The following is an 18,504-nucleotide window of genomic DNA, read 5'->3' on the forward strand; positions in this document are numbered from 1 at the left end:
GTCTTGGGACTAAGCTCAACATTCCCACCTCTCCCAAAACATCACTTCCATGATGCAAAACCAGCACACTGTCCCAATAAATCTGATGCATGCTTCCCCCTTTCTTCCTGTCCCCTCACCATCCCTGTGCCTGCACTGAGACAAGCCGGGCTGGGCCCAGGCTGCTGGAGGAGTTGGTTCCCCTTCAGATCAGGCAGTCCTAGGTTTTAGGAGGTGAGTTTTTCCCTGCAGCTGTTCCACTCTGCCCGTGGTGGCACTGCCAAGCTGGCCTGGAACTCATCCCATGGCCCTGGCACTGCCCAGCACCTGCATGGGGCATTTCATTGAGGGATTTTTATTAGAGCCCGATAACCGCTAGCACTGCGTCAACGGGCGAGATGCTATTTACAGTTTGGATGTGGAAGGCTTAAAATATTAACGATTTGAAAATGTAATTGTAGATCTCTTAAGCAGTGGAGGAGCTTGTGTTAAGTGCTAGCAATGCGTTTTCCTTTTAACGCACCATGCGATGTGTAATGCCTTTCCCTTCCCGTTTAGGCTTGCCCGTATTCCCGGTGTCTCCGCACATGAAGAGCCTTTCATCCACCAATGCAAACAGCAAAAGGCAGGCTCAGCCAAGCTGTACTCCAGCCTCGAGGTTGGCTGCCAAACAGCAGAAAATTAAAGAAAGCCGGAAGACAGATGGGCTGTACACAGACGAAGAGGAGGATTTCCAACATGCATCTCTGATGCAGAAATACAGCGAGTGTGAGAAGCCATCAGGGAAACGTCAGTGTAAAACAAAACACTTGGCACTGCAGGAGAGGAGAAGGAGGTCATCTCTGACAGGGGATGACACCACAGATATCGAAAATGCTGAAGATAAGGTATCTTTATTTAGACTTAATTGTCCACCAGCCTCTGAGAAGGCAGAGCCAGCTTGCTTAAAACTTACGCACTGTCGTGCATGCAGTGTAGTGGGGATTGCGTTCGGATTTGTCTGTGGATGCTTTGCACATTTTGTGTTTGCTTTTCTTAACCTTAGTTGAAGGCACTGTTACAAGGGTGAAGCATTTTGTGTTTAAAAGCTGTAGCGGGTCTTCCTTTAAAAATTAAATACCAGTAGAAAAGTCTTAATTCCTCGCTGCCAAAGCACAGTCCCATCACAGTGCTGTGCAAACAAAGATAAAAAACCCCTGCCATCACGGTTTTGACAGGTAACGGTAACAAGGAAAGTCAGGAAGCGACCGGAGCCGAGTTCAGACTGCGACTCCTCGCCAGCCAAACCGTTCGAGCAGAAGGTGTACGAGCGGCTGCCGCAGGCGCCCGCGCTGCTCCCGCTCCCGCAGCCCCCGCAGCTGCCCCTGGCCAGCCCCAGCCCGGAGAGCACCCCCAGCCGGCCCATGCCCCCCGAGGCACGGCGCCTCATCGTCAACAAGAACGCGGGGGAGACGCTGCTGCAGCGGGCGGCACGCCTGGGCTATGAGGTAAGGCTCCCCCCGCGCCCCGTGGGATGGGCTTTTCTTTTTGATTCCAAAAGTTAGCAGGTTTCGGTTGGGTCGCTGAAAGTTGTAGCCCCCGTTCCCCTGCTGCTTTCCCTTCTCTGGTGTGGGGGTTTGGAGGCAGGTTGCTGTGGGAATGACTCCCCACCGCTGCTGGGTCAGCTGGCAGGGATACAGGGTGAGCAACGTCTCAAGGGAATGAGCAAAGGGTAAAGTTTTATTGGTAACCCTCACTTCCCTTTAGATATAAACCATCTGCAAACAGAACGAATGTCTTTTTTTTTTCTTTCTTTCTTTTTTCCTCCCAAGTAATCTTTATGGTGATCTTTAATGAGCTGTATGTTTTCTGCTTTTGTTGTTTGTGAAGAGCTTGTAGTTTAGGAGAAGGGTTTTATTTTTGTTCTTCTCTCCAAGGAGTATCTGGTATGTGACACAGGATGTAGTGCTTAGAGTGTCCTCTTGCATGATCAGACACATCATAGGAGCACTCTGCATGCTTTATACTCGGCGTCTGGAGCTGCTTGGTGTAGCTGGAACAATGTTGTCTAATGAAAGGGGCCCCCTGTTGCTACAAAAATCAGAAACCGATGAATCCCTTAGCTCGGCCGTTTTGAAGCGCGCTTTTATTGGGGAAATGTGGGCATGTAGGTATGAGCGTCGTTGCTGCTCGGTTTCAGATCTGTGCAGAGGTGTTTCATTGCAGAGAGCAAATGCTGCCCTTGGCATGGCTGCAGGGTTTGCTGTGCTGCTGAGGGGGCTGCCTGGACCTTGGAGCTGGGCTTGAGCCCCATGAGGAAAGGTGGCATCAGCCCAGGTCCAGGTGGGGCCCGCCCAGCCTTGGGGATTTGCTGAAACCTTGAGATGCTCTTTGTATAGCTTGAGACACCTTTGTGTGGAGCAAGGCCTTGTCCAGCTCTGGAAAGCAGGGTTTATTGGGAAGGTTTTGTTTACCTTAGACAAAGGCTTTTTCTAACCCAGGGCACTTCAGCTCTGGCTGGGAGAAGTGGTTGTTACAACACTGCTGTGGAATTCTCCGTAATTTAAATGGTTTCATTTTCTGTGGGTCCAAAATCAAAATGTGCTGTAGCATGTGCTCCAAGCTATCAGTGTGTATTTTCTTCCTGCATGGGGTCTGCCAGGGTGAGCATGCTTAAGCACTTGGCTTTCTGTGGCCAGCACCTCTGCTGAGCACAGCTCAATGGGAGCAGCTCCCAAACTTAGTGAGGGGCTGACGTCCTGCTCAAGCAGGGGCCCAGGGCTCTCCATTTGCTCTGATAGCAGGAGCTCTCTGCTATCAAATTGGCTGGTTGCAGAAAGCTGGGGGTACCCAGGCTCACCAAGGTATCATTGTGAGTAACATTGTGTACCACCATGCCTTCCCATTATCAGCCGACTGAGGATTTTCATTTTCTGGCTTAAATTCACCCAAAAGTTCAAGTGAACACCATGTTTTTAATAGACTTAAATATTCAGCTTGTTTGGTTTGATTGTTCAGGTGGTGTTGACCATAGAGCAGTTGGTTGTGTTGTTGTTGGAATGCAGGGCAGGGAAAGAAGACCACTCCATGCACCCAAACTGCTGCCAGGATCTGCTGTTGTCTGTGTTTTCTGAGGCTCAGTGGTGGGTGTCTGTGTCACCCTGTTGGAGCTATGTTTGGCCCATGGTGAGCTGTGATAGTTGGATCATCCATGGAAGCTCCATAGCTGAGGGGTTTTTCTTAATTGTGATGGCACTAATGCAATTAGTAGAAAGTCAAATTTCCTCTGTCTGCACAAAGAATGAGAATGGTCAAGAAGTAAGAAATTCCTCTATATAGAAAAAAAAAAAAAAAGAAGAAAAATCTGATGAGTCAAGGTAACAGGCTGGTCAGTGACCTGTGGCAAGTACACAGGTCACTTTTCTGCCACCCCTGTTAGCAGGGCAGCAAGCTCTGGTGGGCACGTGGGGCTTCCCTGGCTGCTGTGATGGCACAGCCCTTTGGCAGCTCCGTGGCAGGGGAGGCAGATGAGTTTGCATCATCAGGGCACAGCGTGCAGAGGGAGCCGAGTGCTGATTCAGGACTGGGAGCTGGAAGCGGCTGGCACCGCAGGGCACCACGGAGCCCTGGCAGGAATGCTGCGCTGCCCTGAGACCGGATGAGCTCGTGCCTGCCCTTGGCAGCCTGCCTGCCTTTGCAGCAGGGATGCCCTGAGGCTGTGCAGAGATCCCACTCCAAAGCCTTCAGCACGCAGAGGTGCTGGCAGGCTGTGTGTATCACTGCTGGAGCCGTGGGGAGCCCGAGTGCTGCGAGGCCATGAGCTGTGTCCTGCTGTCCTAGTGCCGATGTGCCCCAGGTCACTGCAGGAAGCAGGGCACGAGCGGACACGATTTTGTGTGTAAAGCTGACCCGAGTGTGAAATGTCGAAGGAGAAGTGTGGCTCGTGTCTGGTCACATAAATTGCAGGGCTGCAGCCTGCAAGGCTGCTTAAAGACAGAGCAGCAAATGGTCTTCAGCCCTGGAAATCCCTGCTAAAGCTGGTGGGAAGCTTTGCCTTTCCTTTCCTAAGCTTCTGCGCCAGGCCATGCCTCAGCAGGATGTTACCAACTCATCCCAATGTATGGCCGCTCTCGAATCCCTTCTGTTTTCCCCCATTTGAAACAAATGACTTGAGATAATGGTAGTCTTAAAACTGTAATTTACTTTTTCTAAAGAGGGAATTACAGGGAGTGTAGAGTCTTTTTGGGAAAAAAATGACAAAAGGCTTGTGTAATGAATTTGATGTGAGAGGAAACACTGGCTGTCTTTCTGCCTCATGTTGCTTTTTGGTGTGTGTCTGGATTTGCTGGTTTTGGCTGGGGTAGGGTTAATTTTCTTCTCAGTGTGGCTGGTATGGGGCAGTGTTTTGGATTTGTGCTGAACACAGTGATGATAATATAGGGATGTTTTTGTTACTGCTGAGCAGGGTTTACACAGAACCAAGGCCTTTTCTGTTTTTCCTGCTGCCACACTGGTGAGGAGCCTGGTGTGCATGGGAGGCTGGGAGGAGACACAGCCAGGACAGGTGACCCAAACTGACCAAAGGGATATTCCAGACCCTGGGACATCATGGATCAGAGTATAAAATTGGGGGAGAAGGGGAGGAACATTTGGAGTGATGTTGTTTGTCTCCCCAAGTCACGGATAAGTGGGGATGGGGCCCTGCTCTCCTGGAGATGTCTGAACACCTGCCCAGCCATGGGGAGCAGTGAATGACTTCCTTGTTTTCCTTTGCTTGTGTGCATGGCTTTTGCTTTCCCTATTAAACTGTCTTTATCCCAGTCCATGAGTTTTCCACCTTTGACCCTTGTGCTTCTCTGATTCTCACCCTGGTCCTGCTGCTGGGGGAGTGGGTGTGTGAGTGAGTGAGTGAGTGAGTGAGTGAGTGAGTCTGCCTGGGGCTTGGCTGCTGGCTGGACTGAAACCACCACAGTGGACTTGGAAAGTTCCCTGTTGGTTTGTTATTAAATCCTTCCTGGGAAGGCAGAGAAATTAGCAAAGTGAGTGGTGTGTGATAGGGCATTTAAACAGAGGTGAAGGCAGGGCTTACCCAGTGTCTCTGCCACAGGAGCAGGAGCTCCAGAGCCCCATCCTGCCCCTGCACAGCTCCTGCAGGGCTCCTGCATCCTGCTCAGGAATGGACACCACCTCAGTGGTTTGGTGTGATGCTGGGGGGAATGTTAAGGCTCAGCATATAATACCTGACCCAAGGACTGTGTTTTGAGGCTGGATGTGGGAGAATAGTGCTTCTTGGGGCCTGGGGGATGCTGAGCTCTTCCCCTGGAGAAGGAGTAAATAAGAAGAGCAGCTCATTGCATGTGAGGATGGACCTTGCATATGTGCATACTTTGACGTGGCTCTTTGCAGTTTGGCTAAGAAACTGCAAGAAGCAGAGGTGGAGGTGTCTGGTTATGTTCTAGTTTGACTCTTTGGATTAACTGTGAGTGATTTTCAGAATGCTGATTTAAATAGAGCAGCTGAACAGACATTAAATTGCCCTGTGGCATTCTCACAGACTTCCCCAGACCTTAGCAAGAAATGCTTGTGAAACCAAAAGTGTGTTTGTGGCACCACATGTTCCTGTATTTGGCAATGGTGGCCAATTTTTTTTGTAGATTGAATAAATCATGTTAAAAAAAAAGTTAATGAGGCATTTAATTAATTAACAATGTAGAGTTTTATGGTCTTTATGGTTACATTTTGTGGTTAATGACATTCTTCTTATAGCCTCTTAACACAGAATTGCCCGACAAAATTAGCTTTTTTGTCCAGTAGTAGGTATTCCACCCTAGGACGAGTCTTTCCTTTCTACAAAAATAGATGAAACATCTTTTATTTTGAGTTGCAAAGTCTATTTTAAATGGTGACTGCATCCTAAAAGTGGCACTGAATACAGCAGCTGCTTCTGCTACCTATATCCATCTGCTAATTTGCCTGGCAGGGTGGTCTGCTTTGAAGGAAAATTCATACCTCCAGAGTATAATTTTGCACAGCCTTTTCTTATGGGTTTGGGCATGTGCAGGGTAAAGAGCCATCCGTTCTGGAGTGATTTTTGGCCCTTGGGCTGACTAGCAGGAGCGTTCAGAGGCCCTGTTTGGTGAGAGGTGGGCCTGTGGGGGTCCTGTGGGTGCGCTGGGGTGGGTGGGTGCATCCCCCGTGGCATTGGAGGGGATGCTCTGGAGCCTGGGACAGGCAGCTCATTAGCTCTCAGCTCTAGCCTGGCTGGTGAGGGCCTGCTAAAAGAGCAGCTTCATGCTGTATCCTGGATACCAGCTCTTGAGTCAGGTGTACCCAGAGCACAGATTATTGCGGGCTTTCCGGTTTATTTTGAAACGGGAGGAATAAATGCGCTGCGCCCGACGTCGTTTTATTCTCCTGCTTTGGCAAAACAAGCACTCGCCCCCTCCGTGCCGTTTCTGGCTTTGCGGGGATGTCACTCAAATGCAAAATTAATGGTTAACCACTAATCTGGGAACGTGGGGGCTATTTTATGCATTGAACATCTCTCAGAAATGTGTTTTGTTTTGTTTTGCCTTCTTTTGCATCCGGCACGAGTCGAGGAAGACTCGCACCGTCCCAAATTTTCGGTTGAGTGATGGAGCAGTCATTGTTCCAAGGCTGCAGGGCAGTGCAGAGCTGAGCCTGGCCCAGGCTCTGGAGCGTGGTGGATTTGACTGCAAGATAAATTGTGTTAAATTTACACGGCTTCCTGCGGCGCCGGGCTCCTCATTGGGACCCGGTGCCTGCCTTTACTTCTGCATGCAGAAAACCGGGGTGGGTGAAAATGGGATTTCCCCAATCTCGATAGAGCCTGGCTGGTTTTTGTTTGCTGATAGCAAACCATCCTTTGTGTGTCTTAAATGTGTTTTGTTTCGGGTCATGCACTTTTTCTTTTAAAATCAAACTGACGTTGGCTGTGCTGCTGTTGCACTCGCAGAATTTTCTGTTTAAAAAATGCAGATGTAAGAGTAACAACCTTCTCACTAGATTTATGTGTACAAGTTCTCAGAAGTGGAACACTGTGAGTTTTGTCTGTGAAATTTTTGTGTTCTCCTTCTGTGACAGTTCCTGATGTTGGGGGTTACAGGGTCCTGCAAGGCGTGGAGCTCTCAGTGTCACTTTGCCCAAATTAGTCTGCTCAGGGAAGTCTCTGCTGTGTTTCCTGAACAGACAGGACTGTCAACAGCTCCCCCTTTTATTTTCCTTTTGACTGACCCATCTCGTAGAGGGTAACTTAGCATATCATAGGGATTTTGACTTTAGCCTCTTCCCCCCCACATTTCCTTCAAGCAGAGAAACCCGCGCGTTTACCCAGCGAGAAATAACTCGATGTTCGTCCGTTTTCCTTGCTGTTTGCAGGAAGTGGTTCTGTATTGTTTGGAGAACAAGGCGTGTGACGTGAACCACCGTGACAACGCGGGTTACTGTGCCCTGCACGAGGCCTGTGCCCGGGGCTGGCTGAGCATCGTGCGGCACCTCCTCGAGTATGGCGCGGACGTCAACTGCAGCGCCCAGGATGGAACCAGGTGAGCAGCACCCCCTGGCCCCTCTGTGCCTCCCTCCCCTCTGTGCCTGTGCTCTGTGCTCCCCTGGTGCTGCCTCCCCAGCCACGCAGGGCACACACGCGGCCTTGCTGCTGGTCCTTGGGCAGGGCCGCGCGGGGCTCTGTGACCTCAGCGGTGGGGACTCGCTTCTCTTGTGGCTCGAGTTCGGGGTAATTTCTGTTCGATTCTGGGAATTTTAATAAGCTGTGCTTTGGTCGGTTGTTGTCAGTCGGTGGAATTGCCAGCTGCAGGGTAGGAAGGAGTGATACTTGAGCTGCAGCCCTGCTCCTGTGCCCTCCAGGTCCTTAGAGCTGTGCCAAAAGAGCGGAGTTAGCCTTGTTAGCAGGGTTACTTTGGAGAGCACTTCGGGCTTTTGTGGCCATCGGGTGTGCGAGTCCTGTATGTGCTGTATAAAAATGTTGTTTGCTGAACTGTTCAACTATCTGCTCATTTGATATTTCGGATTTACGTTTTTTTTTTCTTTTTTTAATCCCGAATTAGCCTTTTTTTAGTTTCCTTCAGAGAATAGTAGGGGTGCTTAGTTCCTGTGCTGGCAGAATAGATAGTGAGCTTTTCTTTTTAGCTTTGTGGAGAAAAAAAAATGCTGCTCTGGACCTTTTTTTAAGCTTCTTGTGTATCTCCTAAAGCACCTCTTTGACCACCTCTGCGAGGCTGACCTTGGGGTAACTTGTCCTGAGCATATGCAGAGCTGTTATTCAGTCTGTGCATTTTGGGGACAGGTCTTTGTATTCTGCGAATCTCCTGCAGCTTGTTATCTTAAATGGTTTATCGCCTTCCCTATCACCATCCAAATAGCCAGGGAGGTAAAATTAGCGTAACTAAGAGCCTGCTTCTTTTGTTTTTAAGCTCTTTATTTATTAACTTGAGAAGGGAGGAGTCAGGAAGACAAAAAGAGGTCTGGTTAGGATGGTCCATTAAAAGTTCATGATGGTCCATTGTTCCCGGCCCATCACCAGCCCATCACAGCCCAAAGGAAAGCTTTTTGGAGAAACATTAAAACCCCGACTGGATTGTCAGATTCCTCCTCTGTCGCCCACGTCTTTGTGAAGAGTTCTGAGCTCTCCAGGCTGACAAACAGCCTCGCATTTTCTGCTGCCTTCAGCTTTAATATGTGACCTGTGCAACAGCGGTGAGTTACCGTAAAAAGAACCCTAAATTATTTTTGTCTCACTCGCTGGAATAACCTATATAGAAAATTATCCCTGGGAAGCGTCTGAGCAGTCTTAATCACCCGCCAGTTCAGAGTCCACCTTTGATTTCTAGTCACAGACGGAGCTGATTTTCAAGAAAGAAACTTGGCCAGTGTACCCTGAAAAGTTGTTCTTGGGAAAATGGATTTTAGAAATGAACATAATGATGATCTGATCATAGATGGTAATGTCAGAACTCAGCGTGCTGTTGCCTCTCTTTTCTGAGGGCAGACTTACTTTTCATTTGGAAAGCTGCCCAACAGACAGCAAGAATCCAAAACACAGCTAATACACAGAGGAAAGATGGTCTGAGTTGGGCAGGACAGAGAGCAGAAGTTTGTGTAAGGAACTTTGGATCTGTGTAATGCGTTGCCTTTTGGCAGGGTCAGACTTCTCTGTCTCTGTAGAGTAAGTCAGGACATTTGTTCAGACAAGTCCCATTTCTCTCTTGAAGGTTTTTCTCCTTGAACTTTTAGGAGGAAAGATGACTTCCTCAGCTGTGTTGCTTTTAAAATTAAAATCCAGAACATGTTCAACGCTTAGAAATACAGTAAAGTCTTAAAAATAACGACAAAATCCCCCAAAACAAACCCCAAAAAATGCACTGTCAGAGACTTGTCCTTCTCCCCTGCTTTTTTAATGACTCTGAATTGGCTTTTTATTTTCTCCTCTGCCACCTCACTTATCCAGAGGTACTTTTGGTGGTGCTTTGGAAGTTCTCAAGCCTGCAGACAGTGGCAGTGGATGTGTGTGGTTCTGTTCAGCCTGTTTTAATGTAAAGCAGCACAGAGGAGTGATGTAACTGCGATGGATGGATGCAGCTGCGTGTGCTGAGCGAGCACAGCTGTGCTGGGGAGGCAGCCTGGGGGCTCACCTGGGGCCCTGGGCTCTGCTCCTTGCTGCCTCTGCCCTCGGCTTTTTGGGGTACACCCTGAAAAGTTGTGGCTGGTGAGGGTATGGGTTTGGTCTGTGCAGGGTGTCGGTGTGAACGTGGAGGATGCAGGAAAGTTCTGTGAAGTCGGTGCCTCTCTGAGATGCTGCGGTGCTGTGATCATCGTGCTGGCTCTGTGTGTGTGTGTTTTGGGATGAGGCAGGTAACCAGCCTCTGCTTCCTCGTGGTGTGAGACATCTCGGTGAAGCCAGAAACAAACGAAGCACCAGCCTGGTGTAGGGGCAGTGAGGAGACAATGCTTGGGAATGGTGCGGTCCTCCCCTTCTTCATTCACCCCAGCTCGGCACGGGGTGTCCCTCTCTGCCCTATTCACAGCACATCTGGCCAGGCTAAATGTGGTAGGTCTTGGATGTTTTTCCCCTTAAACTCTGTGCTGATGGACCACATGCAGTGCCTGCAGCCCCTGAATACACAAGCACTCTGCTGCTCAATTAGTGCCTAATCAAAGATTATTGTAGAACCCGGAGATCTTTAAGACCTGTCTCCGAGGTGCTGCAGTCACTAAGGGCTCTTAATCGTCTTACCTATAAATAATAATGGACCGTGCTTAAGAGGTGAGAGCTTCCCTTCCCCGACAGGACCCCAGTAAGTGCAGTAGCTCCACTAGGGGTGTTGGGACTGACATTAGCAAGGCTGTTTCCCGCCTGTATTTGGCCTTATCTCGCTGTTCTTCTCCTCTTACCTCTGCAGCACGCCCTAGCTGAGCCCTTGCCATTATGGAAACAAAGCCACATGCCAAAAATACAGACATCCCCTGCCTGTTAGCGAGGGCTCCACGTTGCTTCAGAGTTCTCTGGCTAGATCCTCTCTCTGCAGCCAGTTTTGCTATATCCTTCCCGCTGGCAGCTGATGAGCTCAGCCTTTTTTATTTTTTTTTTTTTTCCCTGCGAGGACCATGCCAAGATGGCTCTCTTCCTGTGTCCTTTCAGCTGGTCTTGGCACAGCCATACCTTCCAGCAGCTAATTGCGTTCAAGGAGAGGCAGCCCAGCCTGCCCTCCTGCCACTCCTGCCCTGCCCCTTCCGTGGGGCAGCCTTGCGTAACAGAGCGGGTGGGAATGCAAACAAAACGCCAAAATATGGCATTGCTCCCTGCTACTGCAGTGGGGAGAGCTCTGGTGGTGCCTGAGAGGCTGAGAGCAAACCCTGACTGGTCTAAATAGTTTATAATTTTGGTGGTGGAATGATAAACCCCCAGTGAAATGTTTTCCTAACTCTAGTGGAAGTAAAAATAGTAGGAAGGATTCGGCGGTACACAAGAGAGGGTTTGAGATGTGTGTCTTCTGTAGGATATTGCAGCTCTCGAATGTCCCCAGCTCCTTCTGGGGCCTTTTGAAGGGTTTGTTTTAGAAACGAGCTGTGCTACATTAACTGTACCATTAGGGACAGAGAGTGTTTATTTCCACGATGCTCAGGGTGGAAGAGATTGTATGGCACAGCAGCCCAGGAGAGGACTCTCAGGGATCTTCTTTTATTTTCACATCTGAAAAAGTTGCCTATTCCAGTACTTGCTCTTGCATCCTACAAAGAGGATGGTTAAACTCTGCCAAGACTGAAGAATACTCCCTCCTCTGCTGGCTCTGCTGGGAGAAGCAAACAAATAGCTGTGCCTTTGCATGGTCTCGCTCGTCAGCTTGCCAAGAAGCTGTTCTAGCCAGTAAAAGAGTCTGTCGGTGCTCTGTTTTGGCCTTTTCTCCCTTAACTTATCTATGGGGAATCTCCTTCCCCGCCCACCCCCCCCATCCCTGCCAGTGTTTTCTTTGCTTCCTTCTATTTATTGTTCTTCCTCCTTCCGCACTGCCTTACTACGCCTTTCCTTCCCTGTGCCTCTATAAATTCCCTCTCATGCCCAGGCAGCCTCCCTGTGTAGTCTGAGATGACGAATCTGGTTCTGCCTGCCCCTCTGCCTGCCCTGCTGCCTGTGTCTGCAGCCCCACGTTGGGCTTGGTGACCTGCAAGGAGGCAGAAGGTGGTTCCATCACAGGGTTACAGCCCATGTGCTGCAGTTTTTCCTTCCTGGGGAATGCCCAGGCACCCTTTAATAAACTCGTCTGAGTGTCGTTAAATCAATTGGAACACTGGGCGGTGATTTAGATGCTGTTTTTAATAAGTTAAGGGATCATCTTGAATTCATTACTGCTTCAAAAGCCACTTAGGTAAGTCAGTTAAAAAAAGAAAAACAAACCCAAAAGCAAACAAGAAAACCCACAAACCAATAATCCCACAACACTCCTCAACCCTCTCCCCAAACCAGAAAATCGTAATTCTGAAATAAAATTTAAAAAGAGTTGAAAATTAAAGACTCCAGCGAAGCGAGGGAGTGGGGGAGAAAGAGCATTGCCAGCACTTGGCAACAGCCTCTGATCTGCTCCTGGTGCCTGATGCCAGACTTTCAGCCAGGGATGCTTCATGCGCAGTGGGGGACAGGAGGGTTTGCAGCAGGGCTGATCTTTCCTGCTGTAGATGCTCAGAGTGCCATGACCCAGCAGCTCAGGCCTCGGATGCTCGCTGACAGCAAGAAACACTCGATACTTCTGCAGCCCCCGTGTCAGAACCTCTGTGATTTGTTGCCTCCTGCTTGGTGTCACCTGGGATGTAGCACTGACCAGATCCTGGATGTGAGGCTTCCCTGTGGGGAAGCACTGAGTCAGTAGGTGGAGGTGGGAGGGTGAGACTTGCAGGGGAATCCTGGGGGGATGTTGGCTCCTCCAGCACTGTCTGTCTCAAAAGCATCAGTTCAGTGTTATCTTAGAGGCATTCCCTCAGACACTGATAAGGGATATCCTGATGCTTTGCCAGTGATCCCCATGGACCTCTCTGGTCTTAAAATGTGAAGGTGGCTTTCCAAAGAGTGGTGTGTTGGGCTTTGAAGGTGTCCACATGTTGTGCTCTCTGCTGCCAAGGGTCTGAGGACTGGCACAAGCTGGGCTGAGGACTGTGCTCAGCAGCTCAAGGACCACCTGCTTCTTCATCTGTTGGTAGCAGGGGGTGTATGGGAGGCAGGCAGCATGGGATAAACCCTCTTTCCATAGGGAGCAAACCACCAGGTCCCCAAGTGCACCTCCTCAAGTCAGTGAATTGTGCACATGTCAAAACTGATATGACATGCAGCTTTCCAGCAAGATGGATGCAAGCAAGAACCCTTCACATGGAGCAGATGTCAGTCACCCTAAATCACTGTGGAAAGTATTTGGAGTAAATACATCTGGGACATCTTTCTGAGACTTACCAGAGTCACCCTCCTCCCTCTCCTACCACCAGTGCTGTGTGATAGATGGGAAAACGGTGGTGTGCCATCCTCTTCTGACTGATTTGATCCTCCCCTCCTCTGTCCTGAGCTTTCATGTGTGCCAGGTCATGCCAGAGCAGTGGTGACCTTGAGGGGACGTTGCCCTGAGAGGCAGGAGTGGTGGGATGTGCCCTCCTGGCAGCAGGAGGGAGTTGAAGCCCTGGTTGTCGGCCGAGTGCTGCTTGGCAGATCCGGAGATGGAGCAGAGAGGTTCACTTGGCTGTGCTTCCAAACGACTTCCCCTGGTAACATCACTGTGAAAGCTTTCCAGGAAGGCAGTGTGTGATCCTGGTGAAAGTCCTTCCTTGCCTTTTCATACGAGCTCCCTTGACAGCCTCGTTGGGGGCAGCAGTGTTGACAGCCCAAAGGAGGAGCAGCGTTGTGCTGAGTTGGACTGCCACGATCACTGCCCATGCATTGGGCTCTGCTTTTAGTTCCCTGCTCTTGCTGTCTAAGGAAAAGATGGGATTTTAGCACATCTTCATTAGTCTGAAGGGTAATATGTTCTACTTCCAGACAACTCCCCGTTACGTATAATCAATTTTAAAGGCAGAAGTTAATGCGATTTATAATTAGCGATAAGGAATTCTGAACCTGGAATTGCAGGCCTGTGTATTAATGAATAATCCTTCTGAAGGCTCACAAAATCTATGTTGAGCTTGTATGGATTGCTCACGCCGCATGAAATGCTTTAATTTCTGGGTGGACTACAACTTAAAATAACATGTTTTTCTATTCTCTGATTAGAAGGGTTGAATTGTGCTGCAAATATATTTACAAGTACTGTTTAAAGAGGATGTTCTGCATGGAAGTTTAATTCCTAGCAAATTTTCATAACTTATTTCTGTGTACATAATTTAGGAGCTTCGGGTAACTGATTTCCCTGCTTGCCCAGAGGCAGGCTGAATGAGCCTTGCTCCAAACATGCTGTTATATGGCAGAGATTTGGAACGCTAGAGTGACTTGCAGCAAAATGATGTTTGTGAGGCTTCACACAAACTCCTGCTTTCTGTTACAGCACTGTAATTATTTTACTGTCCCTCCAAAATGTGTACAGCAAGGAGTGGACGTAACAGAAATATGTGCCCTGAGCAGTCTGACTGAAGACAAGAGGGGAGGGGGATGATGTGCAAGTAAAACCAACAACAAGATGATTGGCAGCTGTATTAATAGTGTTACTTTCTATAAATAGCTTTGATCTACAGTCAGAAGTTTCTCGTCAAAAATATTTGCATAAAACTGTTGAGTCAAAACGTAACTCTGTGCTTTTTATTTTATTTCACACCAGACCAATCCATGACGCGGTGGAAAACGACCACTTGGAAATTGTCCGCCTGTTACTGTCCTATGGTGCTGATCCAACACTTGCAACCTACTCTGGGAGGACCATCGTGAAAATGACCCACAGTGAGCTCATGGAGACCTTCCTCACAGGTCAGTGCCCACACTGCTGGGGGCTTTCTGGTCCTGGCACATGGGGGGCTTGTTCCCTCCTGCCTGGCAGGGGTGGCTTCATGCCAAGGAGATGTGGGGTAGGCTGGGCTGCAGAGCTCCCTCTTTGCCTGCAAAAACCCAGAGGTTGCAGCTGGGAAGCACAGCCATGCTTGGGGGCTCCATCTAATTGAAACTCTTAATAAGTCATAAGGATTATTGCACTGTCAGATTTGATAGGTGGGTAGGAGGTCAGTGGGCTGTTTCGGTGCCTTCAGTTTTCTGCTTGAAATGAAAATAAGAAACTTGCCAATTCAAATAGCTGTTTGTTAAACATACTCGTGTTTTCCCATGGTCTTGCTTTTTATCTTAGACTATTTGTGGTTTTGCCAGTTCTGCCTTGTTTTATATCTGAAATACTGTAAAAATATATTAAAGGCTTTAAACATATCCACGTTATAACACGGTTTTAGGGTTCTTTTTCCTTCTAGTTTTGGATGAAGACACTTGCATTCCCTAATAACTTACCTCTGAGCATGTTTGCAGTGTTCATCGTCCATGAGTTTAAGTATTCATCTGTTTACCTGTTTAAATGGTGCAGTACAGAAGGCACACAGGTGTTTCAGGACTCCAGTAAAGTCAAGTCCAGTATCTTTGACTTCCTAGCATCCTGGATCCCAGTATCTTTTCACCAATTCAGCTTGTAAATCTCCCAGATTATATCTGTAGAAAAGAACTACATCTTCTGAACATACCTGTGTAGAAAAACCTTTTTCATCTGTCCATTTGGGGCCACAGTTTCACCCTCAAGTTGGTGTCCAGAATAATTGTGAAGGCCAAAAAATGGGGTACACCCTATCTCCACAAAAATAAGATACTGCTCTCAGCATCTGAAGCTTAATGTTGGGTGTGTCCCTGTTAGACCTTAGGTGATTGTTTGATGTGGTGGGTCATTATTTGATGTGAGGGAATGGTGTATATATGCTGTTGTTTGCAGCATGTGTGCCAGGAGTACGGTGTGGGATTTTTTGATGGAAGGTGCTGAGGCTCTGTGACGTGCAGTCTCCTGACTTGCCAGCTTTTTGTTCTCATCAGTATGTTTTTGTTGTTGTTTTTTCCTCTCCAGAGTATTTAACTGACCTGCAAGGTCGAAGTGTTGATGACCCTGGTTTGTACTGGGATTTCTATGGCAGCTCTGTGTGCGGTGAGCAAATGTTGCCCTTTATTTCTTTGTATGCAGAGACTTTAAAAACATGGGGCACGTGGGGGTGGGGGCTGTTTTGTTCTTGTGGTGGAGGAAGCTGGGAAGGAAGCAAACTGATTTTGTTTACAGATCACGTTATTGGGGAAAAAAAAGCAAGACCTGCAACAGCCTTTTCATTGCTGACTTAGCACCTTTATTCAATTTTATTTAGATCCAAAAGATGAGTCTGGATTTGATGTCTTGGCAAATCCTCCCGGCCCAGGTGATGAAGATGAAGATGGCTTCAGTGATGTGTTTGAATTTGAATTTTTGGATGAGCCTCCCTTACCGTGTTACAACATCCAAGTGTGTCTCTCTCAGGGGTAAGAACAAATACAGATTTTGGAGTAAAAACAGATGGGATGGTCTGCTTGGGCTGGTGGCAGTTTGTGTCGGTGGGGAAAAGTGTTTGTGTTTATGTAACATAAATGAGAGATCGATACTGTAACTGCTGGTGGTTTTTTGGAAATAAACTAATAGGAGGGGAGAGGGGAAAAGGCTGATTTGCCAGGGCTGAGTTTTTACTGCCATATTCCAGAGCAGGACAAGTGATGTTTAAACACAAAAAGTCCTTTCCTCATCCCAGACAGGCATCTTGTTTATAACTTCCCAAAATAGAAGTGCTTCTAGCACTTACATTTGGGTATGATGTTTGTTTGTACGGTGTTAATTTTATTCCATGGGTTTTTCTGTTCTGGGGCTGAGTGGACATGCTTTTGTGGATGACAAAATCACACCATTACTGCTTTTCTAGACTTTGTAGCAAAACTGGTTTAGAGCTCTGGATTGGAACAAGCAAATAAGTATCTTAGGGAAGATCCTGTGATACTTACTAATAAGCAAAGACCTGGAAAGTTGTATTATCTATTATATTCAAGATATAAATTAGATTTGTTAGTGACCTGTTGTTTACCATTTGCACCAATTTTGATGACAGCTAGTTTTAAATATTGATCATGCAGGAGTGTGGGTTTTACTGTTTTTGTTACATGGGTGATGGATCTAACTTAATTCCCTGAAGTGGACAAGTACAAAGATTGAATTTTAAAACTGTGTTGTTTATCTGACAAAAAACCAACTTACTGTTACTTCTATTTAATATTGGCCTCTCTGGAAGTCAGGGCTGCTGAATTTTGTGGTTGTAGCTATAAGCCATCTCCTTATTTGTGAAATAAAAGTTGGGTTCAGATGGGCTTAACCCTCTGAGTAGGGGTGGCTGCTGGCCCACATGGGTACTGAGGAGCCCAGGTTTTATAGGTCCCAGTGCCCCTGCATCCTGGATCTTTCCTTCCCAAAGCTGCAGGTAGCAGTACTCTGAATAAACACACACACACACCTGCTCATGTGTTATTTTCAACACCTGGGCACCAGCCTTGCTTTCAGAGGGATTGTTTGTGGGCATGGGATCGGGGAGGGTTTGTCACACAGAGATGTGGGGAAGAGTCAGGAGTCCTGTGACCTAATGTCAGTTATTGGAACCTTTCTCCTGTGCTCCCACAGACCACGGAACTGGCTCCTGCTCTCGGACGTGGTGAAGAGACTAAAGATGTCCTCGCGCATCTTCCGCTGCAACTTCCCCAACCTGGAGGTCGTCACCATCACGGAGGCAGAGTTTTACAAACAGACTTCCCTCAGCCAGTTGTTCTCTTGTGCTACGGACCTTGAAGCTTTTAACCCAGAGAGCAAAGAGCTCTTGGACTTGGTGGAGTTCACAAGTGAGCTCAAGACTCTGCTGGGCTCCGAGCTCCACTGGTTGCACCCGCACGAGGAGCCTCCCTTCGACATCCTCTGGTGAACCATCAGCCCTTTAATGTACAGTGCTCTATACAGCTACATCTGTATGTATATGTGTTCAAATGAAATTGTTTCTGTAAAGAAAGGACACTATTAAATATGAAAATATCTTTCCTTTATATAAGAGATCTGAATTCCAGTTGGATGGATTTTGGAAGAATTTTTTTTTTAACTTCAATCAGTTTTTACAAAAAATTGTTATATAATGTTTCTTTAAATGCACACAGGCTTTGGGATAAGTTTGTTATTACTCTGAACACATTTTTTTTTAAAGAACACACCCACACACATTGACTTTGTTTCATGCAAAGCACTGATTACACAGAACATACTTTTTCTAGGTGATGTGATCAAAGTCGTGTGGCTTGTTTGGGAGATAGAATTTGGTAAGGCACTTGGTGATATTATTTTCGGTTTTTTTGTTTACAGAATTACCTGCTTTGGCCAGGTAAGCACTATTGAATATAATTCAATAGTTTGTAATATAAATTAAACCATATCCATACACATCAACTAATTGTAAGAACTTTTATATCCTAATTTAAAAGCTGTGAAATTTAGTTTTCACACATCAAACCGGATTGTTTATATATGTTTAAACATTTTATGCTCTTTATTTAAAGAAGACTTTGAACTATTTTTTCTGTACCTTGTAAAATATTGAAAAACTAACATATGTTGAAGTTGCTTGAAACTGTACATAAACTAAATTTTCTGAATTGTGTGTTTATGTTTGAGATCTGTGTTTTAACTTTGTAAGTAAATCTTCTGCCTTTGTATTTATATTTTACAAAAATTTTCTTAAAGGCAATAAAACTGTTGAGAAATGAAGAGGCTAAAGTGACTCCCATTAACTCTGTGCCTGGTTTTGACATGAGCTTCATCTCATTAATGTTCATTAAAGGAGGGTGGAGTTTCCAAAGTGGGGCAGGGCTGGTAGAGGTGCAGGCAAGCAGCTGATGAGATCTGGGCTACAGTCTGTATTGGCTTTCTAAATTCCATGTTGCAAGAAAACATCAGGTTTGTGCTTTTGGTGGGACAAGGG

The 18,504-nt window shown here is 47.3% G+C and overlaps 1 protein-coding gene across 12 annotated transcripts in view; it reads left to right on the forward strand.

The window, feature by feature from the left end:
- Positions 1–18,290, forward strand: part of BCOR (BCL6 corepressor) — an 82,210-nt gene extending 63,920 nt beyond the window's left edge. For all 12 annotated transcript variants that reach the window (XM_071430301.1, XM_071430300.1, XM_071430303.1 and 9 more), the window contains 7 exons: positions 538–866; positions 1,197–1,466; positions 7,357–7,523; positions 14,280–14,425; positions 15,549–15,626; positions 15,838–15,988; positions 17,166–18,290. In XM_071430301.1, the coding sequence (XP_071286402.1) occupies positions 538–866; positions 1,197–1,466; positions 7,357–7,523; positions 14,280–14,425; positions 15,549–15,626; positions 15,838–15,988; positions 17,166–17,460 (1,436 nt within the window). In that variant the 3' untranslated portion in view covers positions 17,461–18,290. The remainder of the gene's footprint in view (positions 1–537; positions 867–1,196; positions 1,467–7,356; positions 7,524–14,279; positions 14,426–15,548; positions 15,627–15,837; positions 15,989–17,165) is intronic.
- The last annotated feature ends 214 nt before the right edge of the window (positions 18,291–18,504 follow it).

Source organism: Agelaius tricolor, unplaced genomic scaffold (genome assembly GCF_023055355.1).
Source record: "Agelaius tricolor isolate 1412-34295 unplaced genomic scaffold, bAgeTri1.0.p SCAF_7, whole genome shotgun sequence".
NCBI classification, from domain to species: domain Eukaryota; kingdom Metazoa; phylum Chordata; class Aves; order Passeriformes; family Icteridae; genus Agelaius; species Agelaius tricolor.